This window comes from Anomaloglossus baeobatrachus, chromosome 4 (assembly GCF_048569485.1).
Source record: "Anomaloglossus baeobatrachus isolate aAnoBae1 chromosome 4, aAnoBae1.hap1, whole genome shotgun sequence".
NCBI classification, from domain to species: domain Eukaryota; kingdom Metazoa; phylum Chordata; class Amphibia; order Anura; family Aromobatidae; genus Anomaloglossus; species Anomaloglossus baeobatrachus.
Genome location: NC_134356.1, coordinates 5126924 through 5144842, shown reverse-complemented (window position 1 = coordinate 5144842; position 17919 = coordinate 5126924). Strand labels below are relative to the sequence as shown.

General features: G+C 54.9%; 1 protein-coding gene across 1 annotated transcript in view; it reads left to right on the top strand.

Moving 5' to 3' along the window:
- Positions 1-345: 345 nt before the first annotated feature.
- Positions 346-17919, top strand: part of SOX5 (SRY-box transcription factor 5) — a 70449-nt gene continuing 52875 nt past the window's right edge. Inside the window, exons 1-2 of the mRNA XM_075342549.1 lie at positions 346-469; positions 4427-4518. Of these exons, the coding sequence (XP_075198664.1) occupies positions 367-469; positions 4427-4518 (195 nt within the window). The 5' untranslated portion in view covers positions 346-366. The remainder of the gene's footprint in view (positions 470-4426; positions 4519-17919) is intronic.

Sequence of the window (17919 nt, the reverse complement as noted above, 5' to 3'; positions counted from 1 at the left end):
TGATACTATATACTGTAGATACTGGATACATGATTGATACTATATAGATTGGATACAGAATATTATATACATGTTGGACCTTATATAGATAACGCCCAGCAGTATACGCGGGATATACTGTACATTATATACAGCATCATATACATGCTATATATAGAAACCTCGGTCTATATGCGGGGTATTGTCTGTATCCTGTATGCCGGGGGCTGTATATTACACGTGTGTGTGGGAGTACCTGATCTATTCTGCTGGCTGTATACTATATACTGGGCGGATGTGATGTGTGGGGTTTTGGGGTCTCCTATGTCCTATTTCACCAGTTTCCCCTCGTGTCTTCTCCAGGTCCAGGGTCAGCTGCCCCCCCTGATGATCCCCGTGTTCCCTCCGGACCAGAGGACGCTGGCGGCGGCAGCAGCGGCTCAGCAAGGCTTCCTCATCCCCCCGGGGTTCAGCTACAAGGCCGGGTGCAGTAAGTAGCAGTATATATATATAGGGCGGTGGTGATCTGTTACTCCGGCTCCGGCAGCCGTACACTCCTCACACTGTTCTGCAAATGCAACTTTTTATCCATTTTGAGAAAAAATATTTTTTTGCAGGATCCGTTTTTTTTATCATTGGAGTCTATGGAGAACGGATCCGTTACCTGATCACTGTTTATCCTTTATTTGTGAGGGATCTGTTACATGATCACTATTTATCCTTCATTTGTGAGGGATCTGTTACCTGATCACTGTTCATCCTGCGCTTTTCCTGCATTTGTGAGGGATCTGTTACCTGATCACTGTTCATCCTGCGCTTTTCCTGCATTTGTGAGGGATCTGTTACCTGATCACTGTTCATCCTGCGCTTTTCCTGCATTTGTGAGGGATCTGTTACCTGATCACTATTCATCCTGCGCTTTTCCTGCATTTGGGAGGGATCTGTTACCTGATCACTATTCATCCTGCGCTTTTCCTGCATTTGTGAGGGATCTGTTACCTGATCACTATTCATCCTGCGCTTTTCCTGCATTTTGGAGGCATCCGTTACCTGATCACTATTCATCCTGCGCTTTTCCTGCATTTGGGAGGGATCTGTTACCTGATCACTATTCATCCTGCGCTTTTCCTGCATTTGTGAGGGATCTGTTACCTGATCACTGTTCATCCTGCGCTTTTCCTGCATTTTGGAGGGATCCGTTACCTGATCACTATTCATCCTGCGCTTTTCCTGCATTTTGGAGGGATCTGTTACCTGATCACTATTCATCCTGCGCTTTTCCTGCGTTTGTGAGGGATCTGTTACCTGATCACTATTCATCCTGCGCTTTTCCTGCGTTTGTGAGGGATCTGTTACCTGATCACTATTCATCCTGCGCTTTTCCTGCATTTGTGAGGGATCCGTTACCTGATCACTATTCATCCTGTGCTTTTCCTGCATTTGGGAGGGATCTGTTACCTGATCCCTATTTATCCTGCGCTTTTCCTGCATTTGGGAGGGATCTGCGATTTTCTTACTGGATCAATTTGAAATAGTGATCAGGCAACGGATCCGTCCTCCATAGACTCCAATGTTAAAAGAAACGGATCCTGCAGAATCTATTATTTCAAAACAGACAAGAATTTTGGGTTTGCAGAAATGTTTTTCCAGCGGATTCCTGCAGGATCCGCTCCAATGGGCGAATATTGCTGTGTGAACGCCGCCTAAGAGACCCCGTGAGAATGTTTAAAGGGTTTGCACAATCTCAGCTCACCTCCCTGGTGTATAGAGCCCCCTCCCTTGTGTATACAGCCCCCTCCCCGGTGTATAGAGCCCCCTCCCTGGTGTATAGAGCCCCCTCCTCGGTGTATAGAGCCCCATCCCCGGTGTATAGAGCCCCCTCCCCAGTGTATAGAGCCCCCTCCCCGGTGTATAGAGCCCCATCCCCGGTGTATAGAGCCCCCTCCCCAGTGTATAGAGCCCCCTCCCCGGTGTATAGAGCCCCCTCCCCGGTGTATAGAGCCCCCTCCCCGGTGTATAGAGCCCCCTCCCCGGTGTATAGAGCCCCCTCCCTGGTGTATAGAGCCCCCTCCTCTGTGTATAGAGCCCCCTCCTCTGTGTATAGAGCCCCCTCCTCTGTGTATAGAGCCCCCTCCTCTGTGTATAGAGCCCCCTCCTCTGTGTATAGAGCCCCCTCCTCTGTGTATAGAGCCCCCTCCCCGGTGTATACAGCCCCCTCCCCGGTGTATACAGCCCCCTCCTCTGTGTATAGAGCCCCCTCCCCGGTGTATAGAGCCCCCTCCCCGGTGTATAGAGCCCCCTCCCCGGTGTATAGAGCCCCCTCCCCGGTGTATACAGCCCCCTCCCCGGTGTATAGAGCCCCCTCCCCGGTGTATACAGCCCCCTCCTCTGTGTATACAGCCCCCCCTCTGTGTATAGAGCCCCCTCCCCTGTGTATAGAGCCCCCTCCCCTGTGTATAGAGCCCCCTCCCCTGTGTATAGAGCCCCCTCCCCGGTGTATAGAGCCCCCTCCCCGGTGTATAGAGCCCCCTCCCCGGTGTATAGAGCCCCCTCCCCGGTGTATAGAGCCCCCTCCCCGGTGTATAGAGCCCCCTCCCCGGTGTATACAGCCCCCTCCTCTGTGTATACAGCCCCCCCTCTGTGTATACAGCCCCCTCCCCGGTGTATGGAGCCCCCTCCCCGGTGTATGGAGCCCCCTCCCCGGTGTATACAGCCCCCTCCTCGGTGTATACAGCCCCCTCCCCGGTGTATACAGCCCCCTCCTCTGTGTATACAGCCCCCTCCTCTGTGTATACAGCCCCCTCCTCTGTGTATAGAGCCCCCTCCCCAGTGTATACAGCCCCCTCCCCGGTGCATAGAGCCCCCTCCTCTGTGTATAGAGCCCCCTCCCCGGTGTATGGAGCCCCCTCCCCGGTGTATACAGCCCCCTCCCCGGTGTATACAGCCCCCTCCCCGGTGTATACAGCCCCCTCCTCTGTGTATACAGCCCCCTCCCCGGTGTATACAGCCCCCTCCCCGGTGTATACAGCCCCCTCCTCGGTGTATACAGCCCCCTCCCCAGTGTATACAGCCCCCTCCTCTGTGTACATCCCCCTCCCGAGGTGACATTAGCCATGGCTCTGTGGTCGCTCTCCTGGAAGACCTCATGACTTTTGCTCAGTGAAACAAATTTCTCCTTTATCCGTCATAATCTATTCTGTATCATCAGCCGAGTGCGGAGATAAAGAGATAATCAGATCAGCGGCCAAACACACAGCGCTCCGCTGATCCTTATTAATTGCACAGAAAGACTTTAAATATGTTGTCAGGTCGCTTTAAGCCGATGTCTCGTTATCAGGTCATGGGCGAGAGATCCGTGGCAATCATTGTTACCCCTGCGTGCGCTCCCTCGCCCCCGTGCATGCGTGCGAACGTACGTGCACCCTCGCCCTAGACGCACCCTCAGCCAGGCCCCTGCGCATGCGTGCCAACGTACGTGCATCCTCGACCCTAGACGTGCCCTCACCCAGGCCCCCGCGCATGCGTGCGAACGTACGTGCACCCTCGCCCTGGACGCGACCTCAGCCAGGCCCCCGCGCATGCGTGCGAATGTACGTGCACCCTAGACCCTAGAAACGCCCTCACCCAAGCCCCTGCGCATGCGTGCGAACGTACGTGCATTCTCGACCCTAGACGTGCCCTCACCCAGGCCTCCGCGCATGCGTGCGAACGTACGTGCACCCTCGCCCTGGACGCGACCTCAGCCAGGCCCCCGCGCATGCGTGCGAATGTACGTGCACCCTAGACCCTAGAAATGCCCTCACCCAAGCCCCTGCGCATGCGTGCCAACGTACGTGCACCCTCGCCCTAGACGCGCCCTCAGCCAGGCCCCTGCGCATGCGTGCCAACATACGTGCATTCTCGACCCTAGACGTGCCCTCACCCAGGCCCCCGCGCATGCGTGCCAACGTACGTGCACCCTCGCCCTAGACACGACCTCAGCCAGGCCCCCGCGCATGCGTGCCAACGTACGTGCACCCTCGCCCTAGATGCGCCCTCACCCAGGCCCCTGCGCATGCATGCGAACGTAAGTGCATCCTCGACCCTGGGCGCGCCCTCACCCAGGCCCCCGCGCACACCCTGCATTCTGGAGAGTTCCCCCCCCATTCGATCTTTGCATTCTGGAGAAACCCCCCCCCCCCCATGTGAGCCCTGTATTCTGCAGAGACCCACCCGTGATACCTGCATTCTGGAGAACCCCCCCCCCATGTGAGCCCTGTATTCTGGAGAGGCCCCCCCATGTGAGCCCTTTATTCTGGAGAGACCCCTCCCCCCATGTGACCCCTGCATTTGCTGCAGTTAGGGGGTCCCAGTTTCTTCTTTGCTGCTGCATTTTGCTCTCGTTCATCTTTGATCAGATCTTGCGGAGCAGATAAAAGCCGCTGACGACCCTCACTCTCTTTTTCAGGTGACCCGTACCCTGTACAGCTTATTCCAACCACCATGGCAGCCGCCGCAGCTGCCGCCGCCACCCCGGGCCTGGGACCCCTGCAGCTACAGGTAAGCCCCCCAATAACGCTCCTTGTATGTGTGTAAGGCTCTGGGGACCCCTGCAGGTACAGATAAGCCCCCCAATAACGCTCCTTGTGTGTGTGTAGGGCTCTGGGGACCCCTGCAGGTACATGTAAGCCCCTGATAACGCTCCTGTATGTGTATAGGGCTCTGGGGACCCCTGCAGGTACAGGTAAGCCCCCGATAATGCTCCTTGTGTGTGTGTAGGGCTCTGGGGACCCCTGCAGGTACATGTAAGCCCCTGATAACGCTCCTTGTATGTGTATAGGGCTCTGGGGACCCCTGTAGGTACAGCTGAGCCCCCGATAATGCTCCTTGTATGTGTATAGGGCTCTGGGGACCCCTGCAGGTACAGGTGAGCCCCCGATAATGCTCCTTGTATGTGTATAGGGCTCTGGGGACCCCTGCAGGTACAGGTAAGCCCCCGATAACGCTCCTTGTATGTGTATAGGGCTCTGGGGACCCCTGCAGGTACAGGTAAGCCCCCGATAATGCTCCTTGTATGTGTATAGGGCTCTGGGGACCCCTGCAGGTACAGGTGAGCCCCCGATAATGCTCCTTGTATGTGCATAGGGCTCTGGGGACCCCTGCAGGTACAGGTGAGCCCCCGATAATGCTCCCTGTATGTGTATAGGGCTCTGGAGACCCCTGCAGGTACAGGTGAGCCCCCGATAATGCTCCCTGTATGTGTATAGGGCTCTGGGGACCCCTGCAGGTACAGGTAAGCCCCCGATAATGCTCCTTGTATGTGTATAGGGCTCTGGGGACCCCTGCAGGTACAGGTAAGCCCCCGATAACGCTCCTTGTATGTGTATAGGGCTCTGGGGACCCCTGCAGGTACAGGTAAGCCCCCGATAATGCTCCTTGTATGTGTATAGGGCTCTGGGGACCCCTGCAGGTACAGGTGAGCCCCCGATAATGCTCCTTGTATGTGCATAGGGCTCTGGGGACCCCTGCAGGTACAGGTGAGCCCCCGATAATGCTCCCTGTATGTGTATAGGGCTCTGGAGACCCCTGCAGGTACAGGTGAGCCCCCGATAATGCTCCCTGTATGTGTATAGGGCTCTGGGGACCCCTGCAGGTACAGGTAAGCCCAGGATAACGCTCCTTGTATGTGTATAGGGCTCTGGAGACCCCTGCAGGTACAGGTAAGCCCCCGATAACGCTCCTTGTATGTGTATAGGGCTCTGGGGACCCCTGCAGCTACAGGTAAGCCCCCGATAATGCTCCTTGTATGTGTATAGGGCTCTGGGGACCCCTGCAGGTACAGGTGAGCCCCCGATAATGCTCCTTGTATGTGTATAGGGCTCTGGGGACCCCTGCAGGTACAGGTAAGCCCCCGATAACGCTCCTTGTATGTGTGTAGGGTTCTGGGGACCCCTGCAGGTACAGGTAAGCCCCCGATAACGCTCCTTGTATGTGTATAGGGCTCTGGGGACCCTGCAGATACAGGTGAGCCCCCGATAATGCTCCCTGTATGTGTATAGGGCTCTGGGGACCCCTGCAGGTACAGGTAAGCCCCCGATAACGCTCCTTGTATGTGTATAGGGCTCTGGGGACCCCTGCAGGTACAGGTAAGCCCCTGATAACGCTCCTTGTATGTGTGTAGGGCTCTGGGGACCCCTGCAGGTACAGGTAAGCCCCCCAATAACGCTCCTTGTGTGTGTGTAGGGCTCTGGGGACCCCTGCAGGTACAGGTAAGCCCCTGATAACGCTCCTTGTATGTGTATAGGGCTCTGGGGACCCCTGCAGGTACAGGTAAGCCCCCGATAACGCTCCTTGTATGTGTATAGGGCTCTGGGGACCCCTGCAGGTACAGGTAAGCCCCTGATAACGCTCCTTGTATGTGTATAGGGCTCTGGGGACCTCTGCAGGTACATGTAAGCCCCCGATAATGCTCCTTGTATGTGTATAGGGCTCTGGGGACCCCTGCAGGTACAGGTAAGCCCCCGATAACGCTCCTTGTATGTGTGTAGGGCTCTGGGGACCCCTGCAGGTACAGGTAAGCCCCCGATAACGCTCCTTGTATGTGTATAGGGCTCTGGGGACCCCTGCAGGTACAGGTAAGCCCCCGATAACGCTCCTTGTATGTGTATAGGGCTCTGGGGACCCCTGCAGGTACATGTAAGCCCCTGATAACGCTCCCTGTATGTGTGTAGGGCTCTGGGGACCCCTGCAGGTACAGGTAAGCCCCCCAATAACGCTCCTTGTATGTGTGTAGGGATCTGGAGACCCCTGCAGGTACAGGTAAGCCCCCGATAACGCTCCTTGTGTGTGTATAGGGATCTGGGGACCCCTGCAGGTACAGGTAAGCCCCTGATAACGCTCCTTGTATGTGTATAGGGCTCTGGGGACCCCTGCAGGTACAGCTGAGCCCCCGATAACGCTCCTTGTATGTGTATAGGGATCTGGGGACCCCTGCAGGTACAGGTAAGCCCCCCAATAACGCTCCTTGTGTGTGTGTAGGGCTCTGGGGACCCCTGCAGGTACAGGTAAGCCCCCCAATAACGCTCCTTGTGTGTGTGTAGGGCTCTGGGGACCCCTGCAGGTACAGATAAGCCCCCCAATAACGCTCCTTGTGTGTGTGTAGGGATCTGGGGACCCCTGCAGGTACAGGTAAGCCCCCCAATAACGCTCCTTGTGTGTGTGTAGGGCTCTGGGGACCCCTGCAGGTACAGGTAAGCCCCCCAATAACGCTCCTTGTGTGTGTGTAGGGCTCTGGGGACCCCTGCAGGTACAGGTAAGCCCCTGATAACGCTCCTTGTATGTGTATAGGGCTCTGGGGACCCCTGCAGGTACAGGTAAGCCCCCCAATAACGCTCCTTGTGTGTGTGTAGGGCTCTGGGGACCCCTGCAGGTACAGGTAAGCCCCTGATAACGCTCCTTGTATGTGTGTAGGGCTCTGGGGACCCCTGCAGGTACAGGTAAGCCCCCGATAACGCTCCTTGTATGTGTGTAGGGCTCTGGGGACCCCTGCAGGTACAGGTAAGCCCCCGATAACGCTCCTTGTATGTGTGTAGGGCTCTGGGGACCCCTGCAGGTACAGGTAAGCCCCCGATAACGCTCCTTGTATGTGTGTAGGGCTCTGGGGACCCCTGCAGGTACAGGTAAGCCCCCGATAACGCTCCTTGTATGTGTGTAGGGCTCTGGGGACCCCTGCAGGTACAGGTAAGCCCCCGGTAACGCTCCTTGTATGTGTGTAGGGCTCCTCGGGGGTGGTGACCTTTACTGTTAGGGGCTTAGCTTAGAGAATGAGCCTCTGATATTGCGTGCACAGATGGTCAGCGCACAGTGTCTGCAGACGTTGTGTCCGGGGGGCCGGCGGTGGACGCGTTGTAGGAGGCGCTGGATCTGGGGAACCTGTCCGCCTCCGCCGTGTATGTAACGTGGAGCCAGACCCCGGATTGACTTCCCCAGATGTGGCCCCGGGGCCCTGACCCCGCTCTGCGTGCCGGAGACCTGTGGCCCTTCCGTATGGGCAGAGGTGACGCCATGTTGAATTTGGCAGCTGCGGCCGCTGTCGCCCGTTCTCCAGGGTGCGCTCTGGGGGTATCAGTGATCCGGGTCCCCCGAGCCCGTGAATCCTCCCTGCCATTGTTCTCATTTCCCGGACCATAGTTTGTTAATCAGGACACGACAATGGCGCTGATTAATTGGCAGTAATACGGGCGAGCGGAGCGCGCGGTGCGGAGCGGACGGCAGCTGCTGCATTTCATTTCCCCTGTAAACAATATGACAATGAGATTTGGCACAATACTTCTCCCGGTGAAGTCTCACCTTGCTGCCCCCCGCCGCCGGCACTTCCCCCGGAGACCCTCGCTGCCGCTAACCCGCTCCATACAACACAATGCGGACCCGTGTGCATCTGTCCGCAAGAGAAAGCGGCGCACGATGGATAGAAAGAGCCGAAGACGCCGCAGCTTCTGTCATCAAAAGCGCAACATTTGTATCCGAAACGTGACCTGAGTCTCCCAATGCGCTGAAGTCTGCTCCACCTGCGCATTACAGTGCACACTCCCAGGACGGCCATCGCCCCACAGAAGCCTCCACCCGCTGCACAGAGAGAGGATGAGGGGAGTAGTCACTGGGTGACTTGTGCTCACGGAGGCGGCAGACCATCCGGCTCTTCACAGCGCAGTATTTAGGTCGCTCGTCCGCCCCCCGGCCCATGTGGGTTGGCATTAAAGCCATGGAAAGGCTTTGCCCGGGGGCAGATTGTGCTCAGCCACCGCCGACGTTGTGATCACCGCCCAGAAGGGGCCCCGCAGCGCGCTGACATTTGGACAAAGCAAACGGCGAGATGGCGAATGTCTCTGTGTCCCCCCCACCATTGTATCCAGCCAGGAGGACCGGGCAGCATGGGAGTTGTAGTCCACAGTGGTCTGGTTTGCGTTTCTGACACTAACATGGCTGGAAAGCCGAATGACAACCCCTCCGGAGCTCCGGTTGCAGCCGTGTTGGTTATCACCCAGCTTTCCTAGAGTCAGGAACGGCAGAGGATAATATGTATCCCTATGTATCTAAGCAGAGCGGACACTCGAGAGTACCGATATCTGTCTGACAACCCCTCCGGAGCTCCGGTTGCAGCCGTGTTGGTTGTCACCCAGCTTTCCTAGAGTCAGGAACGGCTAGTCTGTCTAGGAATAGCATAGGATAATCTGTATCCCTATGTATCTCAGCAGAGCCGACACTCGAGAGTACCGATATCTGTCTGACAACCTCTCCGGAGCTCCGGTTGCAGCCGTGCAGGTTGTCACCCAGCTTTCCGAGCATGGGAATGTTTTGTCGGGGAGCTGGGTACTATTACTGTGGTGTTCTCGGCCCTTCTTCTCCCTGGATTCCTGCGTTCCGGGGTCCTTGGGATTTCTGCACGCTCCGGATCTCGGGGTGGCAGCCGCGACATTGTCACCACGGCGTCTCGCGGTCGCTATAATATTTATCATGATCTTGCTTGTTTAATGTCACCTAATGCGATAATATAAGCACGGGGTGAATATAATGGAAGCGGCGTCCTGTAAATCCGGGAGAATGAGACGTAATTACCCTCGTTATCACGGGGGAGGGATAATTGCTTTAATTATCTGGGGCACAAATGAAGGAAAATCAGGATTTCTGCTGAAAGAAAAGGAAAAAAATTAAAATGTAAAACTGCTGTGAAGTCACCTGAGCGAGGGATGATTGTCAGCTCTGCAGCCCAGAGAATTCCCACCCAGCTCTCCTATACCCCCCGTGTCACTCCTCACCACAGTATAGAGAATTCCCACCCAGCTCTCCTATACCCCCCGTGTCACCCCTCTCTGCACTATAGAGAATTCCCACCCAGCTCTCCTATACTCCCCGTGTCACTCCTCACCACAGTATAGAGAATTCCAACCCAGCTCTCCTATACTCCCCGTGTCACTCCTCACCACAGTATAGAGAATTCCCACCCAGCTCTCCTATACCCCCCGTGTCACTCCTCACCACAGTATAGAGAATTCCCACCCAGCTCTCCTATACCCCCCGTGTCACCCCTCTCTGCACTATAGAGAATTCCCACCCAGCTCTCCTATACTCCCCGTGTCACTCCTCACCACAGTATAGAGAATTCCCACCCAGCTCTCCTATACTCCCCGTGTCACTCCTCACCACAGTATAGAGAATTCCCACCCAGCTCTCCTATACCCCCCGTGTCACTCCTCTCCACAGTATATTGAATTCCCACCCAGCTCTCCTATACTCCCCGTGTCACTCCTCACCACAGTATAGAGAATTCCCACCCAGCTCTCCTATACTCCCCGTGTCACTCCTCACCACAGTATAGAGAATTCCCACCCAGCTCTCCTATACTCCCCGTGTCACTCCTCACCGCAGTATAGAGAATTCCCACCCAGCTCTCCTATACCCCCCGTGTCACTCCTCACCACAGTATAGAGAATTCCCACCCAGCTCTCCTATACTCCCCGTGTCACTCCTCACCACAGTATAGAGAATTCCCACCCAGCTCTCCTATACTCCCCGTGTCACTCCTCACCACAGTATAGAGAATTCCCACCCAGCTCTCCTATACCCCCCGTGTCACTCCTCTCCACAGTATATTGAATTCCCACCCAGCTCTCCTATATTCCCCGTGTCACTCCTCACCACAGTATAGAGAATTCCCACCCAGCTCTCCTATACCCCCCGTGTCACTCCTCACCACAGTATAGAGAATTCCCACCCAGCTCTCCTATACCCCCCGTGTCACCCCTCTCTGCAGTATAGAGAATTCCCACCCAGCTCTCCTATACTCCCCGTGTCACTCCTCACCGCAGTATAGAGAATTCCCACCCAGCTCTCCTATACCCCCCGTGTCACTCCTCTCCACAGTATAGAGAATTCCCACCCAGCTCTCCTATACTCCCCGTGTCACTCCTCACCGCAGTATAGAGAATTCCCACCCAGCTCTCCTATACTCCCCGTGTCACTCCTCTCCACAGTATAGAGAATTCCCACCCAGCTCTCCTATACTCCCCGTGTCACTCCTCTCTGCAGTATAGAGAATTCCCACCCAGCTCTCCTATACTCCCCGTGTCACCCCTCACCACAGTATAGAGAATTCCCACCCAGCTCTCCTATACTCCCCGTGTCACTCCTCTCTGCAGTATAGAGAATTCCCACCCAGCTCTCCTATACTCCCCGTGTCACTCCTCTCTGCAGTATAGAGAATTCCCACCCAGCTCTCCTATACTCCCCGTGTCACTCCTCTCCACAGTATAGAGAATTCCCACCCAGCTCTCCTATACTCCCCGTGTCACTCCTCACCACAGTATAGAGAATTCCCACCCAGCTCTCCTATACTCCCCGTGTCACTCCTCTCTGCAGTATAGAGAATTCCCACCCAGCTCTCCTATACTCCCCGTGTCACTCCTCTCCACAGTATAGAGAATTCCCACCCAGCTCTCCTATACTCCCCGTGTCACTCCTCTCCACAGTATAGAGAATTCCCACCCAGCTCTCCTATACTCCCCGTGTCACTCCTCACCACAGTATAGAGAATTCCCACCCAGCTCTCCTATACCCCCCGTGTCACTCCTCACCACAGTATAGAGAATTCCCACCCAGCTCTCCTATACTCCCCGTGTCACCCCTCTCCACAGTATAGAGAATTCCCACCCAGCTCTCCTATACTCCCCGTGTCACTCCTCTCCACAATATAGAGAATTCCCACCCAGCTCTCCTATACTCCCCGTGTCACTCCTCACCACAGTATAGAGAATTCCCACCCAGCTCTCCTATACTCCCCGTGTCACTCCTCACCACAGTATAGAGGATTCCCACCCAGCTCTCCTATACTCCCCGTGTCACCCCTCACCACAGTATAGAGAATTCCCACCCAGCTCTCCTATACTCCCCGTGTCACCCCTCACCACAGTATAGAGAATTCCCACCCAGCTCTCCTATACTCCCCGTGTCACCCCTCACCACAGTATAGAGAATTCCCACCCAGCTCTCCTATACTCCCCGTGTCACCCCTCTCCACAGTATAGAGAATTCCCACCCAGCTCTCCTATACTCCCCGTGTCACTCCTCACCACAGTATAGAGAATTCCCACCCAGCTCTCCTATACTCCCCGTGTCACTCCTCACCACAGTATAGAGAATTCCCACCCAGCTCTCCTATACTCCCCGTGTCACTCCTCTCCACAGTATAGAGAATTCCCACCCAGCTCTCCTATACTCCCCGTGTCACTCCTCACCACAGTATAGAGAATTCCCACCCAGCTCTCCTATACCCCCCGTGTCACACCTCTCTGCAGTATAGAGAATTCCCACCCAGCTCTCCTATACTCCCCGTGTCACTCCTCACCACAGTATAGAGAATTCCCACCCAGCTCTCCTATACTCCCCGTGTCACTCCTCACCACAGTATAGAGAATTCCCACCCAGCTCTCCTATACTCCCCGTGTCACTCCTCTCCGCAGTATAGAGAATTCCCACCCAGCTCTCCTATACTCCCCGTGTCACTCCTCTCTGCAGTATAGAGAATTCCCACCCAGCTCTCCTATACTCCCCGTGTCACTCCTCACCACAGTATAGAGAATTCCCACCCAGCTCTCCTATACTCCCCGTGTCACTCCTCTCCACAGTATAGAGAATTCCCACCCAGCTCTCCTATACTCCCCGTGTCACTCCTCTCCACAGTATAGAGAATTCCCACCCAGCTCTCCTATACTCCCCGTGTCACTCCTCTCCACAGTATAGAGAATTCCCACCCAGCTCTCCTATACTCCCCGTGTCACTCCCCACCACAGTATAGAGAATTCCCACCCAGCTCTCCTATACTCCCCGTGTCACTCCCCACCACAGTATAGAGAATTCCCACCCAGCTCTCCTATACTCCCCGTGTCACTCCTCTCCACAGTATAGAGAATTCCCACCCAGCTCTCCTATACTCCCCGTGTCACTCCTCACCACAGTATAGAGAATTCCCACCCAGCTCTCCTATACTCCCCGTTTCACTGCTCACCACAGTATAGAGAATTCCCACCCAGCTCTCCTATACTCCCCGTTTCACTGCTCACCACAGTATAGAGAATTCCCACCCAGCTCTCCTATACCCCCCGTGTCACTCCTCACCACAGTATAGAGAATTCCCACCCAGCTCTCCTATACTCCCCGTGTCACTCCTCACCACAGTATAGAGGATTCCCACCCAGCTCTCCTATACTCCCCGTGTCACTCCTCTCTGCAGTATAGAGAATTCCCACCCAGCTCTCCTATACTCCCCGTGTCACTCCTCACCACAGTATAGAGAATTCCCACCCAGCTCTCCTATACTCCCCGTGTCACTCCTCTCCACAGTATAGAGAATTCCCACCCAGCTCTCCTATACTCCCCGTGTCACTCCTCTCCGCAGTATAGAGAATTCCCACCCAGCTCTCCTATACTCCCCGTGTCACCCCTCACCACAGTATAGAGAATTCCCACCCAGCTCTCCTATACCCCCCGTGTCACTCAATCACCACAGTATAGAGAATTCCCACCCAGCTCTCCTATACTCCCCGTGTCACTCCTCACCACAGTATAGAGAATTCCCACCCAGCTCTCCTATACTCCCCATGTCACTCCTCTCCACAGTATAGAGAATTCCCACCCAGCTCTCCTATACTCCCCGTGTCACTCCTCTCCGCAGTATAGAGAATTCCCACCCAGCTCTCCTATACTCCCCGTGTCACTCCTCTCCGCAGTATAGAGAATTCCCACCCAGCTCTCCTATACCCCCCGTGTCACTCCTCTCCACAGTATAGAGAATTCCCACCCAGCTCTCCTATACTCCCCGTGTCACTCCTCACCACAGTATAGAGAATTCCCACCCAGCTCTCCTATACTCCCCGTGTCACTCCTCACCACAGTATAGAGAATTCCCACCCAGCTCTCCTATACCCCCCGTGTCACTCCTTACCACAGTATAGAGAATTCCCACCCAGCTCTCCTATACTCCCCGTGTCACTCCTCTCTGCAGTATAGAGAATTCCCACCCAGCTCTCCTATACTCCCCGTGTCACTCCTCTCCACAGTATAGAGAATTCCCACCCAGCTCTCCTATACTCCCCGTGTCACTCCTCACCACAGTATAGAGGATTCCCACCCAGCTCTCCTATACTCCCCGTGTCACTCCTCACCACAGTATATTGAATTCCCACCCAGCTCTCCTATACTCCCCGTGTCACTCCTCACCGCAGTATAGAGAATTCCCACCCAGCTCTCCTATACTCCCCGTGTCACTCCTCACCACAGTATAGAGAATTCCCACCCAGCTCTCCTATACTCCCCGTGTCACTCCTCACCACAGTATAGAGAATTCCCACCCAGCTCTCCTATACTCCCCGTGTCACCCCTCTCCACAGTATAGAGAATTCCCACCCAGCTCTCCTATACTACCCGTGTCACTCCTCACCACAGTATAGAGAATTCCCACCCAGCTCTCCTATACTCCCCGTGTCACCCCTCACCACAGTATAGAGAATTCCCACCCAGCTCTCCTATACCCCCCGTGTCACTCCTCTCCACAGTATAGAGAATTCCCACCCAGCTCTCCTATACTCCCCGTGTCACTCCTCACCACAGTATAGAGAATTCCCACCCAGCTCTCCTATACCCCCCATGTCACTCCTCACCACAGTATAGAGAATTCCCACCCAGCTCTCCTATACTCCCCATGTCACCCCTCACCACAGTATAGAGAATTCCCACCCAGCTCTCCTATACCCCCCGTGTCACTCCTCTCCACAGTATAGAGAATTCCCACCCAGCTCTCCTATACTCCCCGTGTCACTCCTCACCGCAGTATAGAGAATTCCCACCCAGCTCTCCTATACTCCCCGTGTCACTCCTCACCGCAGTATAGAGAATTCCCACCCAGCTCTCCTATACTCCCCGTGTCACTCCTCACCACAGTATAGAGAATTCCCACCCAGCTCTCCTATACTCCCCGTGTCACTCCTCACCGCAGTATAGAGAATTCCCACCCAGCTCTCCTATACTCCCCGTGTCACTCCTCACCGCAGTATAGAGAATTCCCACCCAGCTCTCCTATACTCCCCGTGTCACTCCTCTCCACAGTATAGAGAATTCCCACCCAGCTCTCCTATACTCCCCGTGTCACTCCTCACCGCAGTATAGAGAATTCCCACCCAGCTCTCCTATACTCCCCGTGTCACTCCTCACCGCAGTATAGAGAATTCCCACCCAGCTCTCCTATACTCCCCGTGTCACTCCTCACCGCAGTATAGAGAATTCCCACCCAGCTCTCCTATACTCCCCGTGTCACTCCTCACCGCAGTATAGAGAATTCCCACCCAGCTCTCCTATACCCCCCGTGTCACTCCTCTCCACAGTATAGAGAATTCCCACCCAGCTCTCCTATACTCCCCGTGTCACTCCTCACCACAGTATAGAGAATTCCCACCCAGCTCTCCTATACTCCCCGTGTCACTCCTCTCCACAGTATAGAGAATTCCCACCCAGCTCTCCTATACCCCCCGTGTCACCCCTCTCCACAGTATAGAGAATTCCCACCCAGCTCTCCTATACTCCCCGTGTCACTCCTCTCCACAGTATAGAGAATTCCCACCCAGCTCTCCTATACTCCCCGTGTCACTCCTCACCACAGTATAGAGAATTCCCACCCAGCTCTCCTATACTCCCCGTGTCACTCCTCACCGCAGTCCAGCCTTTTACTCATATTCCAGGAGGTTGAGGATGTGCAGACTATCACACCCAGTGGATCAGAGAATGCTGGGAGTTGTAGTGCGCTAGGTCCTATGGACAGTGTGGATTGGCAGGCGGTGTATTTGCTCCTCTGCCGCCGCCTGTTTGTGGTGATATTCTCGCTGCCAGCCTCGCCCCCAGTGCCAAGGTCTCCATTCACTGCCAATGGCCTCAGCATCTCGTCACTTCCAGAGGTCGGGCCGGTCGAGGTCGGGGTGTCACAGAAGTGACAGTGGGGGGGGAGTGGAGGGCGCTAATAAATGTCCCACTTTATAAATCTGAGTATTCACACCCCGAGGTGACAGGAGTGGCCGAGCCTCTGGCAGCCGCCGCCAGCTCTGGCTCCTCCACTTCCTCCGTGTTCGGTTTTCTGCAGTCAATAATGTTAAAGCCCCCGGCCTAACGGCAAGCCGCTGATTTCGAAGACCCTCCCTCTTCTCTGCAGGGGTCCGGACTCTGCCCTCGGCTCACTGTCACCCTGGGGCCAAATTTCATGAATATTAACCATTGTATACCAGAAAAATCCCTCCAGACCCGCTGTATACTAGAAAGACCCCTCAAGACCGGCCATATACAAGGAAGACCTCACAAGACCTTCCATATACCAGAAAGACCCCTCATGACCATCTGTATACTAGAAAGACCCCTCAAAACCCGCAGTATGCAAGGAAGACCCCTCAAGATCCGCCATATCCAAGGATGACCTCACAAAATCCTCTATTTAGCAGAAAGACCCCTCAAGACCCGCTGTATAACAGTAAAACCCCTCGAGACCAGCCATATACCAAGAATACACCACAAGACCCTTCATATACTAGGAAGACCCCTCGAGACCTGCCATATTCCAGGAAGACTCCTCAAGATCCGCCATATACCAGAAGACCCCTCAAGACCCACCATATGCCAGGAACACCCCACAAGACCCAGTGTATACCAGAAAGACCTGAGACCTGCCATATTCCAGGGAGACCCCTTGAGTCCCACCATTTACCAGGAAAACCCCACAAAACCCCTCTGTATACCAGAAAGACTTCTTGAGACCCACCATTTACCAGGAAGACCCCACAAAACCCACTGTATACTAGAAAGACCCCTCAAGACCAGGAAGACTCCACCAAACCCTCCATATACCAGGAAGACGCCATAAGACACACTATATACCAGCTAGAGCCCTTGAGACCCACCATATACCAAGATAACCCCTCGAGATCCCCGCCCTCTTCTGTCCTCCGCCCTCTTCTGTCCTCCGCCCTCTTCTGCCCTCCGCCCTCTTCTGCCCTCCGCCCTCTTCTGCCCTCCGCCCTCTTCTGCCCTCCGCCCTCTTCTGCCCTCCGCCCTCTTCTGCCCTCCGCCCTCTTCTGCCCTCCCCCCTCTTCTGCCCTCCCCCCTCTTCTGCCCTCTGCCCTATTCTTGCTTATTCTGCCCTCTTCACTCCTCTTCTGTCCTATTCTGCACTCTTTTTCTCTTCTTCTGTCCTCTTTTCTCCTCTTCTGCCCTCTTTTCTCCTCTTCTTCCCTCTTCTCTCCTCTTATGTCCTCTTCTCTCCTCTTTTCTCCTCTTCTGCCCTCTTTTCTCCTCTTCTTCCCTCTTTTCTCCTCTTCTTCCCTCTTCTTTCCTCTTCTGCCCTCTTCTCTCATCTTCTCTTTGTCTCCTCTTTTGCCCCCTTCTCTCCTTTTCTATCTTTGTCTCCTCTTCTCTCCTCTTCTGCCCCTTTCTCTCCTCTTCTGCCCTCTTCTCTCCTCTTCTCTCCCCTTCTGCCTTCTTCTCTCCTCTTCTCTCCTCTTCTCTCCTCTTCTCTACTCTTCTCTACTCTTCTCTACTCTTCTCTCCTCTTCTCTCCCCTTCTGCCCTCTTCTCTCCTCTTCTCTCCCGTTCTGCCCTCTTCTCTCTTCTGCCCTCTTCTCTTCTCTCCTCTCCTCTTTTCTCCTCTCCTCTTTTCTCCTCTCCTCTTCTCTCTTATGTCCTCTTCTCTCCTCTTCTGCCCTCTTTTCTCCTCTTCTGCCCTCTTTTCTCCTCTTCTGCCCTCTTTTCTTCTCTTCTGCCCTCTTCTCTCCTCTTCTCTCCTCTTTTCTCCTCTTTTCTCCTCTTTTCTCCTCTTTTCTCCTCTTTTCTCCTCTTCTTCCCTCTTTTCTCCTCTTCTGCCCTTTTCTCTCCTCT